The sequence below is a fragment of the Chrysemys picta genome, chromosome 1, assembly GCF_011386835.1.
Source record: "Chrysemys picta bellii isolate R12L10 chromosome 1, ASM1138683v2, whole genome shotgun sequence".
Lineage (NCBI taxonomy): Eukaryota > Metazoa > Chordata > Testudines > Emydidae > Chrysemys > Chrysemys picta.
In genome coordinates, this window is record NC_088791.1 from 29188026 (window position 1) to 29213062 (window position 25037).

Here is a 25037-nt window from a genome sequence, read left to right on the forward strand (position 1 = left end):
GGGCCTAGAGGAACATTTAGCTTCATTCGTATCCTGCTCAAGAAAAGCAGTATATAAATAATTGAGTAATGTGTAATTAATAAAATATTCACATTATATGAAGTTACACAGTAGTTCAGTACATGAAGTACAATAGTGTTATTAAATGACAGGAGTAGAGTGTATATTGACGTCAGTAAGAACTTAAATAACAAATGGGGGAGTCTGCTTTCGCAAGAATGTTTAATATGTAAAATGTGTAGGCTACTGGTCATATGTATGAATAACTGCTGCATTCATGGCTTCTGAAATATCTCTCTCCAGATTAGCTGTGAAACTTTGACAGAAATAGCCCTGGATGTTTATAGTTTTGTAGAGGCTTTCCTGTTAGAGCAGTTAGATTGTAGTGCTTGATATTCATTGAACATTTTAAGTGGTGTATTGTAAAGACACAAAGTAACTTAATTTACTGATTCATCAGGCTCAGACGGATGCTATTCCCCCCTCCCTCCCGCCCCCAAATGTTGGTCTAATGAAACCTTAAAAATACTGCATCTGCTATCGGAACCACTTTTGTATGTATTTATTTGTGTTCATAACTTGATCTCTAAAAGGATATGTTCAGTTTAATTTTTTTATTAAAATTATTGCCTAAAAGTAAAAATGGGCGTTTAGAGAACCATTCTATTAGGGTCCTATCTGCAGTCCTATATAAGTAATATAGATGTGATAAAGGAATTTGAGAAGCACAGATAATTGCTATTTAGAAGGTTTTTTAAGTTACTGTGTCCCTTCTCCTTTTGTTCACCACAGATTCTTTTATCCACTATTGTTAAGTAAAATTCAGCCATGGAAATAAACATGATTTCTTGTGCACTTGTTTGTAGATGATCTTCCTGAACTACAGGCTGTTCAGACTGATACTACCCCATCTGCGCTCTTTCAGCTTGGTACAGATGTTTCACATCAAGAATATTCAAGGCCTTCATGGAACCAGCATACCTCGAATAACAATTCAGAAAGTGCTTATTCTTGTGAGAATGGGGTGAGCTGGTTGACAGAACTGGCAAACATAGCCACTAGTCCACAGAGTCCTCTCATGCAGTGTTCTTTTTATAACAGGTACAGGCATTCATTTTGATTCTTTTAGTTCTAAAATATGCAATATTGTTTATGGTGTTACAAACATTTCCTTTATTCTTCAGAGGACTCTGTGTCCCAACTGAAATTCTGAGCATTACTTATTTTAACCCTATTTTTGATCTTCCCATTCCTGCATGATAGCCACATTCCTTTCCCAGAATACAGCATAGGACTCCTTTTAGAGCCTATTGCAGCAGCTTCATAATTGTCTATATGGGATGAAGTTGAACAGTGCTAGGCAGTCTCTCACCACAAAGAGATCAGAATATACTCGTCCTGCTGTGCTGCTGTATGAGAGACTATAGATATATCTGCATTGCAATCGGGAGATGTGATTGCAGCATGTGCAGACATACCCAAACTAGCATTGATCTAGTTAGATCAAAGCATGCTTGAGTATGTCTACATGTGCTGCAATCATACCTCCCAGTTGCACTGTAGACATAACCTTGTGTCACAAACAGTGGAAGCATAGCATGAGAGCCAACCAGACTTGTGGCAAAGGGTGCTTAGATTGAAAGCTGCTCTGCAGGTTTAGTTGGAATCTGGGGTGCTGGCGTGTTTCTTGTGGCTCTCCTGTCTATGCAGCACCGTCCTTCCACATGTGAGTGTGGGAATGAAGCAGCAGGAGAACTATGGCAATATATTGTATTTTTAGAAGAACTTCTCATTTGGGTAAGGAATGATCTTGTCATTTTTTTAAAACTTTCTGCATTGTTATTGCCAGGCATACCTGGTTGTATTAGAAATTGGCTGAGATGCTAAGGAAAGGTATGGACCAAAGTCATAATTACAGGAGAAAAACTGAAAATAATTGTGTGATGAAAGTGTGAAGACTTTTATGGGGTATGGTAAATGAAGTGACTTACGGAGTACAGATTGCCTAGTGACTGCATATATAGAAGCTTAAGAACCTAAGTTAAATCACTAAACATGGGTATTAAATTGCTCCTACACAATGTGCTAAATGTCTGCCTATTTTGGATGTTCTGATTTAATGATAAATTCAACTGTGTATAAGGGAAAGCTATGTGTGTATATGGCTGTGTGTAAAATGTGAACACAGGCAAGATGTTTATGCACAAAGTTTGGCTGTAGACAAAGAGTATTGTCTTTTAGATTGAAATTTATATATGAAAAATAATTGTAAAAGAAAATCTATTTAGAGTAATACTAGCATAATCTTGTGATGCCAAAATATCAAGTTTTATTTTAATAAAAGTTAATTTTTCATTGTAGATCATCTCCTGTTCATATAATAGCAACAAGCAAAAGTTTACATTCCTATGCACGTCCTCCACCAGGATCCTCAAAGAGTGATCCCAGCTTCTCTAAGCATCACTTAGATGAAACATCAGTCAGACATGAAAGGGTGAGTTGTCCTGAAATGCTTGTTAAAGTATGTGAAGAATCAGGACAGGCAGGCAGAAGTTTTCAGAAACAGAAGAAAGTACAAGAATAAAAATGTATACATTCCTAAAATCCTTCCTATTGTAAGCAGGGCTTTGGAGCGGAGCCCGGAGCTGGAGCGCGGAGCAGCTCCGGAGCAGTGGAGCTGCAGGTTTTTGCCTGGAGCTGGAGCGGAGCAGGAGCACAGCTCCAAAGCCCTGATTGTAAGGTTTTTTTAGCACCAGCATTGTGGCTGTACACGACACAAATATAAGTCTGTAATCTCCTTGGGTAACAATCTAAAACACATACAGAGTAGGTGTACTAGGAAATGCAGAGGAGGAAATAACAAGTTCTTGTTATTTAATTATTGTATTTTGAACCTACACGTGTTGATATTGTGAAAGAGGCGATGCCCCAGACCTTTAAAGATATGAACAAAGGACCAGCCTCAAGATTATGCTCTACATTGCCATTAGCGTTCCCTCTAATTTTTTATGTCCATGTGCGGAATGAATTTTGTTATGTGCACCAGTATGTGTGGGAAGGGGCTCATGGCTGGGGCAGAGGGTTGGGGTGCAGGGGGGATGAGGGCTCTGGGAGGGCATGAGGGGATTGGGGTGTAGGAGGGGACTCAGGGCTAGGGCAGAGGGTTGGGTGCGGGCTCTGGGATGGAGCCAGGAATGAGGGGTTTGGGGTGCAGGCTGCCCCGGGGCTGCTGTGGGGAGAGAGGACTTCCACTCTCCCCGGCCCTCTATCGCCACAGCAGCTCGGGGCTGGGTGAGAGACGCCTCTCCCCGACTGCAGCAGCTCCGGTAGGACTGGGCTGGGGGAGGGGCTCCTCTCCCAAGCAGCTCTGGCAGGCCTGCGCCGGTGGCAGGGCTCCTCTCCCCGGCAGCTCTGGCGGTGCTGGAAGGGGGCGGGGTGCCTCTCTCCAGTGGGGCGGGGCCGGGCCGAGGGAGGGGCGCCTCTCCCCGCCTGCTTGCATGGCCTTGAGAGGTTGCTGTGCAGCTCTACAGAGAATATAGATTGCCATGTGTGTTTTTCAGCTCTAACGCCTGTCTGTTGGTCTTTATGTCTGATCCTGTTCCCACTAAACTCTGTGGCAAAACTCTCATTGGCTTTAGTGGAAAGAGTATGACGCTTTGGAGACTGACAACACATTTAGCCACATTGTGGGATGATGGGATGCATTGGGTATTGGAAAAGTATTTCCTGTAGCTGACTGAGGAATGGAGTTGAAGGGTTGTGAAAAAAATGGTGTCTAGACCTTGGCCAGAAAGATGATGGCTCTGTTCCGCAAATAGACAAGCATGAAATTGAGCACCGGTTCAGATTGACTCCCCTTGCCTTGAGCCTTTGTATCCCTGTTTCCAAGGAATCCTCATTTTACAATCCTCAGCTTGAAGTCAGTGTGTAAAAGTTAAGCACATGCGTAAATATTTTCAGAATTAGCCCTAAAGATATTTGTTAAATCATTTTATATATTTTTGTTTTCTGAATAGGCAAGTAGTGAATCAGAGTCTGGTATTTTCTGCATGTCATCGCTTTCAGACGACGACGATCTAGGATGGTGCCACTCTTGGCCCTCAACTGTTTGGCACTGTTTTTTAAAAGGTAAAATAGCATTCATTGTAGGATCCTTTTTTAATAACAGCTGCTTCTTTTGACAGAAACTTACTGACCTTTTTCTTTTCAAATATCAGGCACACGTTTATGCTTTCACAAAGGACACAACAAAGAATGGCAGACTGTTGAACATTTTATTAGAGCTGAAGGCTGTGAAAATGAGGACGATCTCCTAATGGGAACTTACAAGGTAGTCCTTTAATGTACTGAATCCTTTACAGTAACCGTAGTACAGTGCTTATATTGTGTGCAACATTACCCACGTCTTGTTGCATCCGAAGGGTTCTTTTTTGGTAGATGCAGCTGTGTATTCTGCTTAGGTGTCTGTGTGCCCAGTGCACTGGAGCTGGATAATTTTGCCTAGCAGTACCCGTAGAAGACAGGTGCTCATAAACCCTCCCTTGGCTATATGAGTCAGCGCTGCCATGACCCCCCTCAATTCCTTCTTATCATCTGTGGCTGGAGTCAGAGCTCTGTGTGGTTCACAACCTCTCTATTTCTTAGTGACTTTTTCTAGTTTGTATATAGTTCATTAGTATCCTTAGTATAGTGTTAGTTAAATTTCTTGTTAGTTAGCTTTAGTTGAAGTATTTTACTGGGGATGCCCTCACTAGGGTTTAAACATTATCTGTCATGTGGGGAAGCAATTCCTGTCAACAGTCTCCACACGCGGTGCTTGCTGTGCTTAGGCGAAGCCCATGTCAAGGAGTGTTTGTTTGCAAATTGTTCACGACATGGATTCAGGTGGTGAGGGATCTTCGTCTAAAGCAGCACCTGCTTGAACAGTCCATGTGGCTTGCTTCAGCTCTGAGGCCTACATTGGATCAGAGGTTGCCTTTGGGTTCTGAGAGTGCTGTCTGGAGCTGGAGCAGACGGGGAAGTTGTTCCCCCTAAGGTGCGCCAAGGAAAAGATCACATAAGACCAATCGAGGCCGTTCAAGATCATCTGCGTCCTCCAGAAGGAGCGCAGACTAGCACAGTGTGAATGCCAATGTGCAGATTGGAGCAGGTTCCGTCAACCACTCCCGGGTACCGTGCAGGGAGGTGAGAGAATCCCTTACCATTGACTACAGTTCCAGCCCCAGGGCATCCGTTGAGTCCGGTACCGACAAGGGCAATGCTGGCACTGACTGTTTCTGCGCCGGTGGCCTATCAAGTGGCTCCTCTGTTTTTCTGTCCTGAGCTTGCCCTTGCTCCAGGCCTTTGCCAGGCTTGCGTTGTTTATAGCCCCGCTGGCTAGGCGGGCAGCTGAAACCTTTGGATCCATCGGCACCGCACCACAGTGTTTCCCTTCTACAGTCAGTGGAAGTGGGGCTGGTGCCGGGCTCAGCATCAGGGAACTCCTTCAGCTCCCCTGCCATTAGTGCTGCACTCACCGCCCTCCACTTTGGCACCATCAGTGACCTTGGACTTCTGCCAACTTTATGGTCAGCCATCGCTTCTAGCTCAGGAAACAATGGAGGCATATTTGGTGCTGGTTGTAACATTTCCACCATCAGCATCAGTTTCCTCTTCATTCTGGGCTATAAATGAGTCAGACCAGTTGCTCACCCCCTCTGGGCTCGCTCCACCTTTATCTCCGGAAGCTCGGGATTCCTAGGTGTCCAGGTTGGTTTATTCCTTCTTTCCATTACCTAACCAGCATTGGGTGTGGAGTGCTATGGTTACCAGGATTGGTATGCGACTTGTGGTCAGGATGGGGCCCCTGGCCTGACACCTTCTGGCCACCAGTGGCCATACCAGTGGCCTGTTCACCTAGTGGCCACCTGTTCATACCAGTGGCCTCCCTGGAATCTGTGGGACGCTCCTTGGTTGCGGAGGTCCACCTCCTCATCTAACTCTAAAGCGAGATCACTGTTGATCTGCCACAGGCCCAGGCACCAGTGAACCTTCCCTTCCAGAGCCTCCAGAGTCGTCCCATCCAGGTCTGACTATCCTGGATCAGGATCCAGCTCTGGCATTTAATGGCTTCATCTTCATCCCTGGACAATTCCACTGTTCCTGGCTCTTCCTCTCCTTCAGTACCAGAGGATTTCAGGCATACCAGGACCTTTTGCGGCATGTGGCTGCTTCCCCGCATATTGAAGGAAGAATTCCTTCAGGAGAATACCCATAAGTTTTTGAATACTCTGCTGCTATCTGCTCCTTGGAGAGTTGCCCTCCCTATTAATGATGTACTCCTAGAGCCTGCTAGGGTTCTGTGGAGCAGTGGTTTTCTCAAACTTGTTTGATTGTGCTGCCCGCCCTTGTGTCTGTAGTAGTTTATGCCCCCCCCCCCATCCCCACAAGTATGTATATCAATAGATGTGGCGGCGATGCTTCACTTGGACCAGTTTTTGCTTTGTTTTTCACTTGAGTTTTTTTTCTTTCTGTTGCACGAATGAGCCAATGATCCATTGTAATAAGAGCAAAAGCAAAACCGCAATTGTGGTCCGTGCTTACGATTAAATGTGCACACTGTGTCATAGCAAATCAGTTAATGTACAGATAGCAATGACTTTGCATAATGCTATGCAAGCTTAACAGAAATCCGTCAAAATGCACAGCGCCATCTGAGGACCTGATATGTCTGGAGGAATTAGCTTTGCTAGTTATTCATTGCTGTGGGTAAAATGTGCGCAGTAAGGTTTCCTCCCCCCCCCCCCCCCTAAATCTTCTCCCCCTCCCCCCAATACATTCTGTGCTCTCCAGCGGGGTCCACCACCCAGTCTGAGAACTTCTGCTCTGGAGCATGTTGGCTTCAGTACCTTCTATGAAGCGCATGGAGAAACGCTACTTTGTTCCAGTGCAGGGATTTCAGGTTTTGTACTCGCATAGGGCCCCAAATTCCCTGGTTGTAACCATAGTGAACAATAGAGCCCAGAAGGGCGGATTTAAGTCCACTTTCAAGGATGAGGACATTAAATGGATGGACCTGATGGGCAGGAAGATTTAATCTCCTTTTCTTTGCAGATGCATATTGCTGTCCGAGTAAGACATGTGAACTGGATGTCTGTGTCTTAAGTTTACAGACCAAGTGCCCAAAGCCTCAAGGGAAGAATTTTGGGTTTTTATTACCGAAGGCTGCTTGGTGGCTAAGACTTCATTGGAGTCCATGCTGGACATTGAGGATACTTTGGCCAGAGTGATGGCCTCAGCAGTGACCATGAGAAGGACATCCTTGCTGCAAAATTCGGGCATTGCTCCTGATGTGCAACAGATCATAGAGGATTTGCCCTTTGACAGCCAATATTCTGCACTCATTCAAGGACTCTAGGACTATTCTACCGTCCTTGGGGGTGTATATCCCGGCAGTGCAGAGGCACCACTACGATGGGTGGCAGCAGCAGCAAAAGTATCATTTGTAGTACACATTTGGGCAGCCTTTTGTTTCCCTAGAAAGGAGCATAGGTCCCAGAGAAAGAAGGCATTCAGCTGTGGGGTTTGGCCAGTTGACATGCCTTGCCCTGCTCCCCTCCCTCCCCCCAGTGCCAACTTTCACTCTTTAGTCTGGAGCAGTGTTCCAGTTGTCGCTCCCTTCTCCCTGTCCCCTCCATTTGGGGACAAGCTAGCTTGCTTTCAAAATGCTTGGGGCTTGATCACCATTGACAGGGGGTTTTAAGCACCATCAAATCAGGCTGTGCCATCCAGTGCCTTTCCATTTCCCCCCCCAGAGGGGACCCCTCTCATGAGATACTGCTCCTCAAGCAGATTCACTCTCTTCTGGCTTTGGGAACAATGGAGGAGCTTCCTCCAGAACGCCACGGTCAGGGTTTCTATTCCCAGTACTTTCTGGTACCCAAATCCAAGGGAGAGGTAAGACCCTGTCTCAACTTTTGCAGCATCAACAAATATGTCCGATACATAGAGTGACCATTTGGAACTTCATCGATTATCCTCCCTGTGCTGTCTCAAAACGACTGGTTTGTTGCTCTGGACATTCGTGGTTACGATTTTGCCAAGCCACAGAAAATTCTTTTGATTTGTTGCAGCTAAGCATCATTTCCCTTTGGCCTCTCTTCTGCTCCTCAGGTTTTTACTAAATGGTGACTGTCCCTCCAGAGGAAAGGAATCCACATCTTCCCATATCTGAATGACTGGTTAATGAAGGACAGATCCAGAGAGGAAGACCTTTCTCATGTCAGCACTACACTGCGCTTCCTCGACCATCTGGGTCTCATCCTAAACATCTTGAGAGTATTTTTGCTGTATGACTTCATTCAGGCGATTCACCACTTTTGCCTTAGTCTGCAGTCTCAGCCTTCCATGAGAGTTGGATGTACCTGAGGCTCTTGGGCCACACATTTTCGTAGATGCAGGTGGCCCAGGTTGCAAAGTTGCATCTTTGCCCCCTTCAGATGTGGCTCAGGACAGTTGACTATCCAATTCTTCACTCCTGGACTCCTTGCAGTGGTGGGCACTTCTGGAGAATGTTTGTCAGGGCATTCCCTTCATCTGGCCCTTACCAACCAGGTCTGTTCTCACCGATGCCTCCCTGATGGATTGGGGAGCACATCTGGGGTCGCTGAAAGTTCAAGGTCTGTGGTTGGAGCAGGAGTCCTCACCATATATCAGCATTCTGGAGCTTTGGCCCATCTACAATGCATGTCACGCTTTTCTGGACTGTATCAGGGGCTCATGGGTCACATACTTACTGACAATACCACCATGTATTATATGAACAGGTAAGAAGGTGCATACTCCAGGATGCTCTGCCAAGAGGAAGTCAGGTTGTGACAGCTCTGCATTGAGGTGAGTATTGTTCCGATAGCCAACCACTTGCCCAGTGTCCAGAATCATCTTGCAGACCATCTCAGCAGGAATTTTTACTTGAGTCACAAGAAGTCCCTGAAGACAAGTATCCTCCACGTCATCTTTGCAGTGTGGGGCATTCTGACAATCAACCTGTTTGCTATGAGGGACAACAGGAAATGTGACCTGTTCTGCTCTCCAGGAGGCCTCAGTCCAGGCTCTCTGTCCAACGCTTTCCAGCTCAGCTGGCAGTCGGCTCCTGTACGTTTTTCCCTCAATCCCAGTCATCCCACAGGTCATCCTTGAGATGAAAGAGGACTAGGGCAAGCTAATTCTCATTGCCCCAGCGTGGCCAAGGCAGTGTTGGTTCTCTGATCTTTTCATGTTGTCAATTCAACCTCCCATACCCCTTCCTCTCCATCCCAACCTGGTCACACCTTATGTCCCCCACTCAGCTCCCTGCATCTCATGGCATGGCCGCTTTCTGGCTGAGTGAGGAGGAAGTGCAGTGTTCGACAGCTGTTCCAGATCTTATGAAGGGTCAAGTGGTCGCTTCACAGATTATCTCTAAATGGGTAACATCCTGTATCAAGACTGCATATGAAATAACTTCAGCTATGTCTCCTCAGTGAGTGTGAGCTCATTCTGCAAGAGCGCAAGCAATGTCAGTAGCATTCCTTCGTGACATCTCAATATCGGAAATTTGCAGGACTGCTCCATGGTCGTCCATATGCACATTTATGAACCTTGACGCCATTATCACATCTTCCAGAGTAGATGCAAGTTTTGGTAGGGCAGTCCTGCAATTCTTGTTTAGGTAGACTCCGAACCCCACCTCCTGAGATCGGTACTGCTTCGACTCATCCAAGTGGAATATAAAGCTGCATCTACTCGAAGAAGAAACTTTTACTTACTGTACCTGTGGTTCTCCCAGACGTAATGCAGATGTGTATTCCACAATCCACCCTTAGTCCCCTCTGCATTGGAGTACGGTCTTGGTGTTCAGTGCAAAGGAACTGAAGGGGGTCGAGGTGGCGCCGTCTCATACGGCCAGGGCAGGAGCTATGAGCATGAGGTGTAAGTGCCACCCCTTCCCCCTCCCCCATGGTGTGACAGATTTTTGTTACCAATCTGCCTGAGGCCACAGTTGATCAGGCTGGGGCCACAGGATCTTTTTTGGGGAGGAGATGACGAGGCACACCAAGTGTCTAAATTTTAAAGCCTTATTGATTAAAAAATAGCAAAGAGTGCTGGGAACGCTCCCACATCACTCAGGGGAAGAAAGAAAGCATTAATGCCCCAAGCCCTACCCACTTTCATACTCACACACGCACGACCCAGACTGGCCAAGTCTGGGTGTAATGTCAGAAGAAGAGGGGGGCGGGAAGGTGGAGGGGAGTGCTGTCCTGGATCCAGGCCGTCCAAGGATCCGCTGTGCTCTCCAAGTTGCTTCAGCTCTCAGGAGGGTTTTAAGTCCTGGGCTCCTTTGGGGGGAGGGGTTCATTCTGCTCCTGGTGCTCTTTGTGCCAGTCCAAACCGGCTTTCTGTGGTCTCTTCAGCTTTCCCCAAAACACACTGTTTCAGGGCCGTGAGACAGTTCTGTTTGTTCCTGGCTGGACTTCACCATCTCGCTCCTTTTCCTGGCCCCGCATTTTGTTCAACAACTTTCCTTTCTCACGGCTGGGCGGGATGGGGGTTGGACTTCCCCCCCCTTCTGTCTTGGCAGGTAGCAGCTGGCCTTGGGCTGGAGTCAGCTTCTTATCTTCGGACTGAGCTTGCTAGCTGCAGTGTTGAGTTAACCCGTACTCTGCTTTCTTCTTTTTCCCCCTCCTCCCCCCCTTGGCCTCTCGTACTCCTTCAAATGAATCTTCCACTCTCCACTCAGACACCTTTAACCCTCCCCAAAATGCTTTGTGATGCTTGCGACAGCGTTGGCAATATACAGTGTTGATCTACCTTCCTAGGGGACTCCCTAAGGGACTCCCTAAGGGGAGGAGGCCATTGGGTTGTGACAGTGGGTACTGCTAGGCAAAATTCTCTGGCTCTGGTGTGCTGTGCGTGCACACACCTAAGTGGAATACACGTCTGCATCACATCTCGAAGTACCACAGTTACAGTAACCATTTCTTGTAAAAGATGCATATTGAATCTGTCCAGTGCTCATCACTATAGTGTCTGAGCACCTGAACATAAAACAACTGAACATAGTACTTATAGATGTGTTCTGAATGTTGCATAATCTCTTACTGGCTTGTGGGGTTCTTCTAACTCTTTGGATGCTGGTATTTTTCAGTGTGCAAGAAAAATGATATGTTTGCAGTATCCACAGTATTAAATTTTTCTGAAAAATCTGAAGCATGGTGGGAGGGATAGCTCAGTGGTTTGAGCATTGGCCTGCTAAACTCAGGGTTGTGAGCTCAATCCTTGAGGGGGCCACTTAAGGATCTGGGGCAAAATCAGTACTTGGTCCTGCTAGTGAAGGCAGGGGGCTGGACTCGATGACCTTTCAAGGTCCCTTCCAGTTCTAGGAGATGGGATATCTCCATTAATTTTTATTTTATTTTATTTGTGTGTGTGTTTCTAGGACTATGGTTCTGATGGTTTGAAGTTGATATCTCATGAAGAAAGTATTTCATTTGGTGAGTCAGTATTGAAGTTGACATTTGATCCTGGTACAGTGGAAGATGGCTTGCTCACCGTAGAGTGCAGATTGGATCATCCATTTTATGTTAAAAATAAAGGTAGGAAAATATTGTATGTGTACAGCAAAACTCTCAGGAGTTATGTAATAAGTTCTTCTAAGACAGTATCTGTAAATCTCATAACCATCTCCCACAGTAGTTGAAAGCAGCAGTATTCCCCATTCACATTACTCTAAATCTGCTTGAAAGAAACACTGGAATTTGAACAATAAAGTTGGTAGAAATGTTGTATGTGCTGTCTCTTCTTGAAAGGTTTAGCAAATATGATAGAGAGCACAGAAAAGACAGAGAGAGAGCAAATAAGGGAGGCTACTTACACTTCCTATATCTAAATGTGACACTTAAGGCTTGGCTACACTTGCAAGTTAGAGCACATTAAATCAGCCCCAGGCGCCCTAACTCACGACCCGTCCACACTGGCAAGGCACTTAGAACGCCTGGACTCTGCAGCTGGAGTGCTCCTGGTAATCCACCTCCACGAGAAGCATAACACTTGCTGCGCCTTGGCTGAAACACCCCAGCATCAGTGTGAACGAGGTGTTGCATTACTGCACTGTGATTGGCCTCCGGAAACGTCCCATAATCCCCTTAAGTCACGTGGTCACTCTTGTAATTGTTTTGGAATCGGCTGCAGGAATGCAGCTATGCCCTTTCAAAGCTCCTTTTCTGACAGCCAGCATGCGTATCTGCTCCTGGACAAAGCAACCATTAGTGTGGAATGCTGCTTACTGTAAGTGTGAGAGAGAGAGGCGGGGGAAGAGGGGGTCTGCTGCTGTCTGAACTTACAAGACAGCATGCTGACGCTCTCAGCCCCCCAAAAACCCACTCTCTCTCTCCTCACATACAAACACAACACACTCCTGTCACACTCCCCCCTCCCCCCATTTGAAAAGCACATTGCAGCCACTTGCGTGCTGGGATAGCTACCACAATGCACTGCTCTCTGTGGCATTGCAAGAGCTGCTAATGTGGCCATGCCAGTGCGCTTGAACCTGACAGTGTGAACACATGGCAGCGCTTTCCCTGCTGCGCTCTCCGAGGGCTGGTTTAACTCACAGAGCTCTACATCTGCAAGTGTAGCCATACCCTTAAAGTTGGTAAAATGGTTACTTGGTTTGGTTTTCTGTTCTTTTTTTGCTTGGATAAAAAGCTTGTAAATGAGGTAAAAATGAACTATACCACATCAGTAATTACACAAGCAGAAGTTTCTGATTTTGCTTTTGGGGAAAAAGGTAAATAAAAACTTAATCTGGACTAATACACCGCTACCTCGATATAACGCCACCCAATATAACACGAATTCAGATATAACCTGGTAAAGCAGTGCTCCGGAGGGGCGGGGCTGTGCACTCCGGTGGATCAAAGCAAGTTCAATATAATGCGGTTTCACCTATAACACGGTAAGATTTTTTGGCTCCCGAGGTAGAGGTGTATTTTAAATCCAGTTTTGGGAAACCCAGTTTTTCTTTTGTGCTCTCTGCCACGCGGGATTGGCAGTGATAGATCTCTGCCAAGACATCAGAGCTAGAGCTCACTAGGCTATTTGTCTAATTTAATTATTTACCCCTGCAGGTTGGTCGTCTTTCTATCCAAGCTTGACTGTGGTTCAGCATGGCATTCCATGCTGTGAAATGCATATTGGAGATTTGTGTCTACCTCCAGGACACCCCGACGCCATTAACTTTGATGATTCAGGTGTTTTTGATACGTTTAAAAGGTAACTTCTGAATAAAATGGCTTCATTACTTTTCTGAAGAAAAGTTGCATTAACCCTGTGGACATGTAAGTCTACTAATATGTGAAAGATGTGCCCCAGGAGGAAGAGGAATTGTTTATGATGGTACAAGAGGGTATAAATAGGAGAGTAAGACTTCAGGCAAAATGTCAGAAAACCTTTCTGATGGTGAAATCTGTTTGTCTATGGAATAGTCTCACAAAGAAAGTGGTGGCAGCCCCATTGCTTAGGACATTTCAAACTAGACCAGATAAAGCACTAGAAAATATACTGTATGGAACAGTCCTACACTGGGTGAGGGAGTAGCGTGGGCTGGATAACCTAATATTTGCCATTACAGGGTGCATTAGTTGGCTATTGGCATATGCTTCATATACAACCCACTGTCTTTAGCCATCCGAGCAGTTCCCCAGTAACCAAAGAACCAACCAATATGACATGGCTTTATTGCTCCTGGAAAATGGTTCCTTCATTTTAAATGTTGTCTGATCAGATTTTTGAGAATTCTGCAGAGAAGGAAGAGAGAAAATAGTTTTGATCAAACTGATTTTCCCATACTTCTTTCTTCCTAAATTCCCTAGCTGATTTGAACCCCATCTTTATCCCCATTACCCCAGCAGCTTCCCTTCCAGCGGCAGATTATGGTCCGGTGATCACTTTGATCTTTCCATTTCTATTGGCACTGTCAAAGTTTCCTGTTCCATTTTTTTGGACTAAAACTACTACTGAAAGGGCATCAGGGTTGTTGGGGATGAAGGAAAAATAAAAAACTGCCTGTCCCCTGTCTGGACACTTATCAGGCCCTGTCTAGTTCTTTGGGCAAAAGGAGGAAAGCAGTGAAGAGATCATGAGGCAACAGTTGTGGGCAGCAGGGCAGAGAAAGTTTAAAAACAAAACACTCAAGGCCCCAGCTGTCCTGGGAGTGGGAAGATGGGGAAGCAGCAGGATCACTGGGAGACAGAAAGCTCCTTTCCACATTTCTCTGTCCCTCTTTGAGCTGGCAAACTAGGCTGTCAGCAGCTTACCCTACCCTCTTCCCCTTTTGCAGTTCTTTACTCTTCCAAGCAGATTTTGGATAATGACTATTTCCCATCCCAGAGCACTAAAGGGAGAGAAGAAATCCCCTCTGTAGACAAGTGAGTCACATGGTATCTGTCTGATGCTACTTTGATCTTCTGTTCAGAACAGCACTTCCAGCCTGTATCTCAGCCAGGAAGTACAGGCAGGTGATGGAAGTGCCCAATTCAATTTTAAAAATTGGGGTTTATGGATTATGCACATTTTTAAGTCAGTTTTGTGGTACAAGTTGGTGTTTTAGAGTGATAATTGAATGGCACCTCTTTTTTTTTTTTTTTTTAAGGGCATAGGAACACTGTATTTTAGTCATTTATATTTTCCCCAGCTATGATCAACTAAAGGCCTTAGCACTTGAATGTCGCATAAGCAATTAAGAGTGTCCTGAAACTTGGTGGAATTAGGCAGTGTTGTTGTAGCCATGTTGGTCCCAGGATACTAGAGAGAGAAAGGTGGTTGAGGTAATATCTTTTATTGGATCAACTTCTGTTTGTGAAAGAGTCGAGCTTACTCAGAGCTCTTCTTCAGGTCTGGGAAAGGTACTCAGAGTGTCACTGCTAAATACAAGATGGAACAGATTGTTTAGCGTAAGTAGTTAACACCCTAAATGCCCCAATAGTAACTACGTGGGTGGAAGCAGAAAGTCACTACACTCTTGAATTAACTCACACAGGAAAAGGGTAAAAGTCAAAAACACCTCATCACCTGTGGGTGAACACTTTTCACAAAATGATGACTTTATACCTGGTTTCTCATTCCTCATCCTCAAAGGAAGCCCGCCCAACACTTTCAAAAGACAAGCCTGGGAGCTTAAATCCATAACTTCACTAGACACTAAAAATCATGGACGAACAGAGACACTGGATTTATGGCTTATTACAGCAACCTGTAACCCACTAACAACCTTCCCCAGCTGTTTCCCTTCCACCCCTTCCTTTCTTCCCTGTGACTGAGGGGTGTTAACGGGCCACTTCACCTTGAATGGTCCCTTGAAATGTGTTAACTACTTATGCTAAACAATTTTTTCCACCTTGTATTTAGCAGTGACACTCTAAGGCCTTGGCTACACTTGCGAGTTACAGCGCTGTAAAGCTGCCCCCAGCGCTGTAACTCACTGACCGGCTACACTGGCAAGGCACGTACAGCGCTGTATCTCCCTGGGTACACGGCTGCAGGTACTCCACTTCCCCGAGAAGCATAAGAGATACAGCGGAGTGGCTACGACTCTCCCCAGTGAGTGTGTACCAGGAATCAACCTGCAGCGCTGTACTGATCACCTTGTCAAGTGGCCAATCCTCTCCATTGTTGTGACCGGCTGCAGGAATGCGGAAGTGCTGGTTTCAAAGCTCATACCACGGAGAAAAAACAAACAGTTTGCTGTTTGCTTTGAGTGAGTGAATGAATGAGCAGGGGGCCGGGAGTTCGGAACTTGCAAAATAGAGTGCTGACACGCTCCAAAAAGCGCACACTCTCCCCCCACACTCCCTGTCACACTCCACCCCACCCCCGTTTTGAAAAGCACGTTGCAGCCACATGAATGCTGTGATAGTTGCCCATAATGCACCGCTCCCAACACAGCTGCAAATGTTGCAAGTGTGGCCACGCCACTGCGCTGGCAGCTGTCAGTGTGGACAGACTGCAGCGCTTTCCCTACTCAGCTGTACAAAGACAGGTTTACCTCACAGCGCTGTACAGCTGCAAATGTAGCCAAGGCCTGAGTACCTTTCCCAGACCTGAAGAAGAGCTCTGTGTAAGCTACACTCTCTCAGTAACAGATTTTGGTCCAATAAAAGGTATTACCTCACCCACCTCATCTCGGTGGAATTCTCACACTTCTGCCACTAGAGGGTGGAAGATTATCATCTGTGAATTAAATCATGTACTGTATCAATTGAATTAAATCATGTATTGTATCTGTTAATTTTTCAATGAAAGTTGCTATATAAGTACAAAAGTATGCTAAAGCAATTGTTTGTGAAGACATTGTTTATAATGTTAGTCTCTGTGAGTAGTGTGTTTTATATTTGCTGTTAATATAAAAAATTATAAATGAACTACAGACTTTTTCTGGAAGGTTTATGGAGATGCTCTGTTTTTCATATATTAAATACACTGAAGCATATTATGTATAATAAAAATGTAAATGAGTAACACCTTTATATAGACTTTAGTCCTTCTTTAAGTGCAATTTTCAACACAACCTTAACGATGAAGTCACTACTGACTCTTCCATAATATGTATTATACAAAAGTCTGTATATATCTTAAATGCTATACTAAAACTTCACATAAATACTGATGGGGCTTAGTGAAGGCTCAAATTGAAGGAAAAAAAGTACTCTCCCAGATTTTGTCCACAAACCAAAGTCTTCCCACTTGCAACTTGAGAAACCAGAATCAGATGCCACTCACAGTAAATTGTGTAGAATAGATGTTCAAAATACGTTTAGCTATCTCTGCTGAGTACCACTGGCCTCCTTAGCTTAATTCTTCCTCATTGGGGTTTGAGTAAGGCATGTACATTAGTGATGTAGGAATCTAAGCGGTCATTTAAAAACAATTGTTTCTAGATGCCATGGTTGTAAGGAAAACCTTGAAAAGGTGAACTGATGCAGTGATCTTTGCCTGAGTCTGCTGACAGCCTCTAGCAGAAGGAGCCACTAAAGTCAGGGAGAAAGCTGCCAGGCTGTACATACGTTGCCAGAGCAGACCTGGCCCTTATTACCATGTGGTGAGCTTTGGTGCCCAGTTGGTTTCTGCAGGATTGGCTCCCACTGGTGGGGCTCAGATGCCGTCTGGACTCCACTTTTCCTCTCTGGTCTTTGGGCTCCGAGTCACTTTGTGGGTGAAGTAGTGGTTGTACTCTTCCATGTGCTATTCACTCGAGGTCCTCAAATGAGTTGTTACTGCCAGCAACCATCACATACCAGGCCTTGAGTGCCTTGAGCGCTAACAGAGGCAAAAGCAGAAGGTGGACTAACGTCCAAAGCAGAAATAAAAGAAAGTTGTTCCAAAAGGAGGTGAAATGAGACCAGAACTACAACTGGCATACAAGGGGAGAGTCAGTAGTAAACAACAGCAGATCTTGGACAGTTGCCTCCCACCACCACATTGTGGCGCATCTACCAAAGTTGTTGACTAATCTCTGTACCAAGTCCAGACTAAGTACATCACAGTTGGATGTATGCACGTTTTGGGTGAAGCACAAGAACTCTAAAAATGAACAGTGGAACAATTAATTAGGGATTGTTCAGGAATCAACATAGGTTTTAAAAGTAGGACCTGTAAATTTCATTCTAATTGATTTACTTTCTAATCAAGTGATGTATCTTTTCATTCTAGTTATGATTTTACACCAATGGATTCTTCTGCAGTTTATGTATTAAGCAGCATGGCTCGTCAGCGTCGTGCTTCTTTATCTTGTGGAGGATCGGGCAGTCAAGACTTTGAGAGATCAGAATGCAGTAAAAACTGTGTGGCTGATGGATCATCACAGCTTTCCTCCAGTTCTTTGTGTAGTAAAGCTGGCAAAAGCCACAGCTCAGGGACTGCAAGTACTATGAGTGCCACTTCTCCTAACAAATGCAAAAGACCAATGAATGCCTTCATGCTTTTTGCCAAAAAGTACAGAGTTGAATATACTCAGATGTATCCAGGGAAAGATAACAGGTAACAGTACTCAACTTCTTAGTTTTGACCATATAATTGATCTAGCAAAGTTTGCAAGTCCCATTTTTAAACTTATAGCAAATTAAGTTTCGCAAGTGAAATAAAATGTGTATGTATTGTTCCAAGAAACAAACTGAAAGCTGCTCACATAAGGCCAAACTTAAGAGGAGGCTTCAGACCTCAGTGAACTTGACAACTAGTGTCAGGGCAGAAACTGGTTTAATATCTACTTACTCTTATTGTACTTTATGTAGACTTGATCTTGCCTTCAGAAGCATTTCAGCAATGTTTGTGTGTGTGCAGTGCACACAGACTTTGTACATTTTGGTAAGATTCGTTCGGGGGGGGGGGGGGGGGGAAGACTGTTGTCCTTTCTGTGTTACAGTAGGGAAAGGGGATTTTTATATCTTTCCTCCCAGTCTCTGATTGTGTCTTGACATAAGATTGTAAGCTCTTTGGGGCAAGGAGTGTTTGTCTTTTTGCCTCTGTCTATACATCATCTAGAACAGTGTGGCCCTGATCCTTGATTAGGGTTTCTAAGTGTTGTTGTAATCCAAGCAATAATGTTTTAACTATTCCTATGCCATTCTTTTGTTTGCACTATAAAGCTTGAAAAATCCAGTTACCTAGTCACCAGTGGTGAGTAATAGGTAGCTATCCCTGGCAAGAAGGGTTAAATTGGTCTATGTTTTGATATGTGTGTAAATTTTATTTATTTATATATGTATATACACACACATACATACAAACAATTTATATATAATAAATGTTTAGACAAAGATATTGATTATATATAAATGTACATATGAGATATAAATAATATGTAAGTTTTTATATCTATATATGTACATAGGTATGTTTGTGCATATTATTTATAAAATGCTTGTGTTTTTATATACAAGTTCTGAAAAGAAATCTTTTGCCTTTATATGAGAATAGAATCATTTCTTATACATTACAGTACTAAACCTAGCAAAAACTAAAGGTAACAGAACTACAGAAATGTAAATTGAGAGGATTAATTGGCTGCCATCTTATATACAAGATGATGGTGGAAATGCTTTGACCCAGAGTTAAGAAATTAAACCCTGCAGCACAAATAATCCCTCTGCTCTGCCATATGATAGAGTTCCATAATGGGTATGGAGTCACTTCAATGATGCATCTTTGCAAATGTGTCTGTCTTCAGATTCACTAAAACGATCACTGAGAAATCAAAACAGCCAATTAGAAAAACATAATATAATTTCATTTAAAATACTGATTTCAAATGGAGCAAGCTGGAACTGCAGTTGGGTGAATTCCAAGGAAGTTTTAACATTTCCATTTGTAGATTTAGGCTGAGAAAAATAACTGAAGATTAACAAGTAACTGACATTCTGGAATGAAACACTTAGGGCCTCAGTGGGAAATGCAGTGCATGGGAACACGGATATGCTTTTGTCTTTTAAAAAAACATAGTGCAGCATCAGTCACTAGCGTTGGGTTTATCGATTCTGCAAACTTGTGACCAGCAAAACAGCCTTTTAGGCAGACTAGTGGAGTGTTCACAAATTTGGATATGCAGAAGCAATCATATTTATTCAAATGTATACAACTGATCAAATCACTAAGAAAATTTTACAGTGTATGGTGTATGTTTAATTACAGCATAATCAAATCATTAATTTGTAAACTCAGGTTCTGACCTTCCATTGCAATAACAGCTATGCCATTTTTGTTTGTTTGTTTTGCTTACACATATTAAATAGCATATGTGAACTGGCTTTCCCAACTGGGTTACGTTTTTGGGGGTGGGGAAGGGGAACACAATGTATCTAACCCATCAAAGGTTAGATTCATCAAGGAGCTTAGGCACGGGGATGCTCAGTGTCTCAACACCTAATTTTTAGGCACTTAGAAAATCAGTGAGATTCACAAAGCTTGAGTTAGGTGCTGAGGCTTCCTATAGAATGAATGGAGGAAGCTAGCTGCCTTAAATAGGATTCACAAAAGCCAGTGGACTAGTTGGCTCCCTGCCCAATGTAGCCAATAGGAGTGTTTCTGCCTGACTCCAAGCTGGTGCGAGATGCCTCCCTCTGCTTGGGATTCTCAGTTGCAAAGCCTTTATTGGAGATAGGCACCTATGCTCTTTTTGCAAGCTGTCCCAGGGGAAGCAGGGAGGAGCTCTCTCATAACTTGTAGGCCCGGGCTCAGGGTAATTAAAGAGTTATAGGATTGGAAGGACTAAAACCTGGGTCTTCCACATCTTGGGTGGTTGCTCTAACCAACAGGCTGGAGAGTCATTCTTATGTGTTTGTGTGCGCTCTTTGGCACAATGACACTTTAATTAGTTAATCTAATAATGGAACACCTTCAACAGGAGAAATTGAGGGAAGCCAGCATCCAAATATCCCATAGTCTAGGGGTTAGGTCACTCACCTGACAAGTGGCAGATACCTGTTCAAATCCCTTCTCCCTCAGGAGGTGGGGATTTAAACCATGGTTTCCCAAGTCAATGCCCTAACCACTGGGCTAAAAGTTATGAGGGAGCTCCTCTGCCTCCTGCCCCACAGTTGCATTAGGCCAAGGAACATGTATCAGTCACTGGTTCATGGATCACACTGGGTGTAGGTGTCTGGCTGCCTAAAGCGAGGCAGCAGTGCACGTGCTCAGAGGCAGAAACAGCCAACTTTTACTGCAAAAACTTATGTGCCAAGTATGATTAGTGCATACAAGGTTTGGCAGAAGCTGAGCAGGGGGGTTTGTGAATACCTATGGGGCCTGATCCTGGAATGTAGGCACCTAAAAGGGCACTTAGACACCTAGGTCCTTTTGTGCCTTTAGCCCCAGTCTAATAAAATAGTGATCTGTGAAAACCCCAGTATCTAGGGCAACATCCATTTCATTCTAAGGCTTGAGCAGAATGCTCCTGATCCAAACCGGAGTTAAGATGATGCTTTAAGTGTTTCAGACCTCAGTAAGCTTGACAACCGCCAGGGGTTTATTGCCATGTAGCCATCAGTGGATTTTATCCTGTATGCAAAAAAATTTAAATAATTTTTGAGTGACATGTAAGTTTTGAAAGTGGAACATATCTGAAATACAGCCACTCGTCTTTAGTATAATTGATGGAAACAGATACATAGGTTCAGATAACTTTAAATGTGTAGCAGAAGCAAATTTAATGGCATGTTTAGTGCAGACTTTACAAGGACTAGATCCCAAATTTAGACCTGTAATAATTCCTTCCTCTTTTTAATTCATCGTAAGTAACCATAGCTGTTTGGTTACATAATCAGATGCCTTACTAGAACTTCAAAAGGCCAGCAGATGCTTTTTGGGGCACCCTAAAGCCATGAGTGAGGGAACACAGGTTGCGGGGGAGGGGCAGTCTAGTGAGGGATGTAATTGGACAGGTTTGTGCATGAGTTACTGCTGTCTGTAGAAGAAATTTAGAAGAGGCTTAAAAGGTCATGGAACTTCACTAGCCAGATTTTTCATCAATCTCTGTACTAGTACTGGGTGGTGAGCAGCCATGCTCCATTTCCTCTTTCACATGAAGCTCTTACTTTTCCACCAGATTTGCTGAAGCTCAAAAACCATATAGATTCAATACCTGCGTGCGCAGCTTTGTCTCTTGGAGGTATCAGGTGTCTTGGGCATGAGAGTGTTTTACCGGGCTGCCCCGTACACATTTAAAAAAACTATTTAGGAAGGTTTAAAACTCCTTGCCCTATAACTACCAGAGACAAAACAATAGTCATTATACCAGTAACCTTTGGTTTAGAGAAACATGGTAAAGTACTAGAATCAAAAATATAGCGGTGGCAGGTCCCCCCAGAGGTCAGCTAGACTGTCCCCTCCGATGCTAAGGCTGGACCAAGTATACCTAGACCAAAGCTATAAGCAAGTAATAATCATATAATGTTGAATATTAATATTCAGTAGTCATGCCTGGGTTGTTAAATATGTGTAAGCAGCAATTTCATCCAGTTTAATAAAATGACCAGAAACAGCCTGGGTACTGTCAGGCTGCTCACCCAGGCACAATTTCCTGCCTTTGCACTGTAAATGGAAGGTCTGACCCCCTTTCTCATTGGCTAATAGCTAGACCTGTAGTTAATGCCAAGGTCACTATTTGTAAATCAATTTTCCAGCTTCAGCAGGAGGAGAGGGCAGTATTTGAAACAAGAAATAACTTTTTTTTTAAACTGTAGTTTAGTTCCTTGAACTCTGGCTGGCTGAGATGTATATAATAACTGGTTCAGCGATCTCCATTTGCCCTAATTAAAGTGAGCTGCTGTAGCATGCTTCCCATACATTGGGGAATATAGAGAGCGTCAGTATCTATAGTTGGAAGCCCTGTAGCTTGAGGTGACGCCCTTTAACAAATTCTTCATTTAGCTGAGTCACAGCGTCCTCACTCCATAGCACTTGATGAGGTACCAGTACTAAATGGTGGCTGTCTGAGAGGGGCAGCTTTTGGTGCAATTGGACCATATCTTGAAACAGAGATATTTATGAAACATTCTAACTAAACTAGTGCATGTACATGTAGAACTAATCCTGATTACTTAGAAATATGAACCCTATCATTGAAAGACACAAATTGACCTACCTGTGTGGATTTACCAGAGACAGACTAATGTCTGAGCCTTTGGTCTCAGGAGTCTTCAAAGCATCTCGCAATACAGGCTTAGTGATTAGTAGAGATTAAATTGAGCTTCCATGTTGCTCCCTGGGTGCTGCGTAACCCATAGGGTTCTGGCTGTGGTAGAACCTTTCAGAATTAGTTTGTCTCCTTGTTGGTGTGGAGCAGAGATGTGTGACACTACCCAGACGTGCTTGACGTTGCTGTGCTTTTCCTGATTTTATTAGGGAGCCTGTAAACTGCCGTTTATGGTGAGCTTTTTTACTGATGTGTGTGTCATTGAGAATTCGAGGGGGAGATCACTCATCCCATGTTTTCATGAATCACTAATAAAACATTCTCTGTAATTTAAAGAGGATTTATTAAAATGGTGGGGCTGTGAATTGTATTTTGTCTGAACATCTAATCACCATCATTTTGGAAACAGTTAAGCAATATGGCACAATGAGGGGAGATGTTGTCCAATGGGCATAAGGCCTATTAGGTGTAAGGTAGACAAGTTTTTTTCATGTTAAGCTTTACGAAATAATCAAGGGGTGAGTCATAACATGGTCCCTTACTGCTGTCCAGACTAGAACTTGTTCAAGAGCGTAACAGTCTGAGCTTCCCCTTCCCACACCGGCTAATAGTAGGGGAACTCTGAACTCATCTACCCAGTAGGTCAACCCGTCAACCACAGGGAATTCCATTCTAGTGCGTTTTCATTAAACAAAATCTTTTGTTCGGTTGCAGTCATAGCAAAATCACTAGCCTAATTATGAGGCAGCATCTTTTCAGCAAGTCCTGCCATATCATTCCATAAAATGAGGTGAAAGAGAACAATTTTGTAAATATTGTGTGGTTGTACATAACGGGTGACCAACCAGACTCTTAACTTTCCCACTTTGTTAGATTACAGTATGTGATGTTCAAACTTACTTTTAAATGTCAAAATATGCCCTTCTAGCCTTACTCTGTTTAACAATAGCTGGGATCTTCCCTGTGACTATTCAAAGAGGCATAGGCCAGTCAGAAATATGCTCATACACTGCAAAGAGGAAATTGTTCTTGTGTGCTTTCATGTCTAACATTTTCTTTCTGATGACAGCCTTTTACAAGAGACAAGAAATGTTGTGGGATTTATAAGAAATTCCTGCCTTGACCGTTCTGTAAACATTTATTTTGCAGAGCCATAAGTGTGATACTTGGTGACAGGTGGAAGAAAATGAAAAATGAAGAAAGACGGATGTACACGCTAGAAGCCAAGGCTTTGGCTGAAGAACAAAAACGTTTAAATCCTGACTGTTGGAAACGGAAACGAACAAATTCAGTATGTTTTGTCAAACACTCGACTGCATTACATAGTTTACAAATAAGTTCACACGGTCCCATGTTTTTCTTTTTCTGCAGTATATAGTAATATAGTATAGTAGACCTCCTGCTCTCCTTTGTTGCACTAGCCCACACTTTCCTTTTGTTACTCTATAGTCTTTAACCTGCTGTTGCAGTTGCTGTCACAGTCTGGTCTGACTTGAGGACAGAGGGCAATTGTCCTGTTTCAAAGCTGATGCCACTGTGACTATGTATTGGGTGGAAGCCACTCACCCTCATGTTACACCTTAAAAAAACCCACATGAATTCCCCTGGTCTGAAAAGTTTTTTCAAAGACTATGGAGTCTGTAAGGACTTCAACTTCAAGAGCGTGAATGAGACAGCTTTCTCAGGAGTATATGCAGGTGTTGCTTTAGGGCTTAGACAGAAATGCTGCAAGAGCATGGTTGCTTCTCCACTTACTACTGTACATAGAGCCGTCAGTCCCTGGGCTGCACAAAGCACCACCAAATCCCTGATGGTATCACCAGGCTGGCTGCTTGTATCTTTCTGGGCAATTTATCATTCTAGCAGCTACAATGGTAGAATTAAAATTAGAAATTGTGTAATAAGGCAACAAAACTTCATGTAATTCTATTAAAGCTTGCAGTAATCCATTATGGTTTAACTAAAGACTTCTATCTAGTAACTGTATTTTTCCCAGTAAGGTGGTCTTGGGAATCACAATGTGAGATTGCCTGTGCCAGTCTAGCCTTGGGCTGATAAGAGAGCTTAGTGTACATAGGCTAGTCATGAGGACCAAATTAAACTCAGCTGCACCTGTGCATTTGAATTGAAATAAATGGATTGTGTGCATGGCCCTGAGAGCAACATTTCAGTCAGTCTTGGGTTGGCCTCAGCGAGGGGGAGAACTTGAACACACTCCTCCTATGTGTTGAGATTTTTCCTGCTAATGCTTTTTGCGTGTGTAGCTACAATGGTGATGGACATCATAGAAATACCTAGGATGAACTACCCCCATGACAAAGCAGCTGTAGCTAGT

At 43.9% G+C, this 25037-nt stretch overlaps 1 protein-coding gene across 9 annotated transcripts in view; it reads left to right on the plus strand.

Annotated features, from left to right (window-relative positions):
* The window catches only part of HBP1 (HMG-box transcription factor 1), a 35042-nt gene that overhangs the window by 8594 nt on the left and 1411 nt on the right, over nt 1–25037 (plus strand). For all 9 annotated transcript variants that reach the window (XM_005292351.4, XM_005292353.4, XM_065561261.1 and 6 more), the window contains 8 exons: nt 867–1101; nt 2362–2494; nt 4017–4128; nt 4218–4330; nt 11456–11612; nt 13146–13290; nt 17725–18051; nt 23852–23993. In XM_005292351.4, coding sequence (XP_005292408.1) covers nt 867–1101; nt 2362–2494; nt 4017–4128; nt 4218–4330; nt 11456–11612; nt 13146–13290; nt 17725–18051; nt 23852–23993 — 1364 coding nt within the window. The remainder of the gene's footprint in view (nt 1–866; nt 1102–2361; nt 2495–4016; nt 4129–4217; nt 4331–11455; nt 11613–13145; nt 13291–17724; nt 18052–23851; nt 23994–25037) is intronic.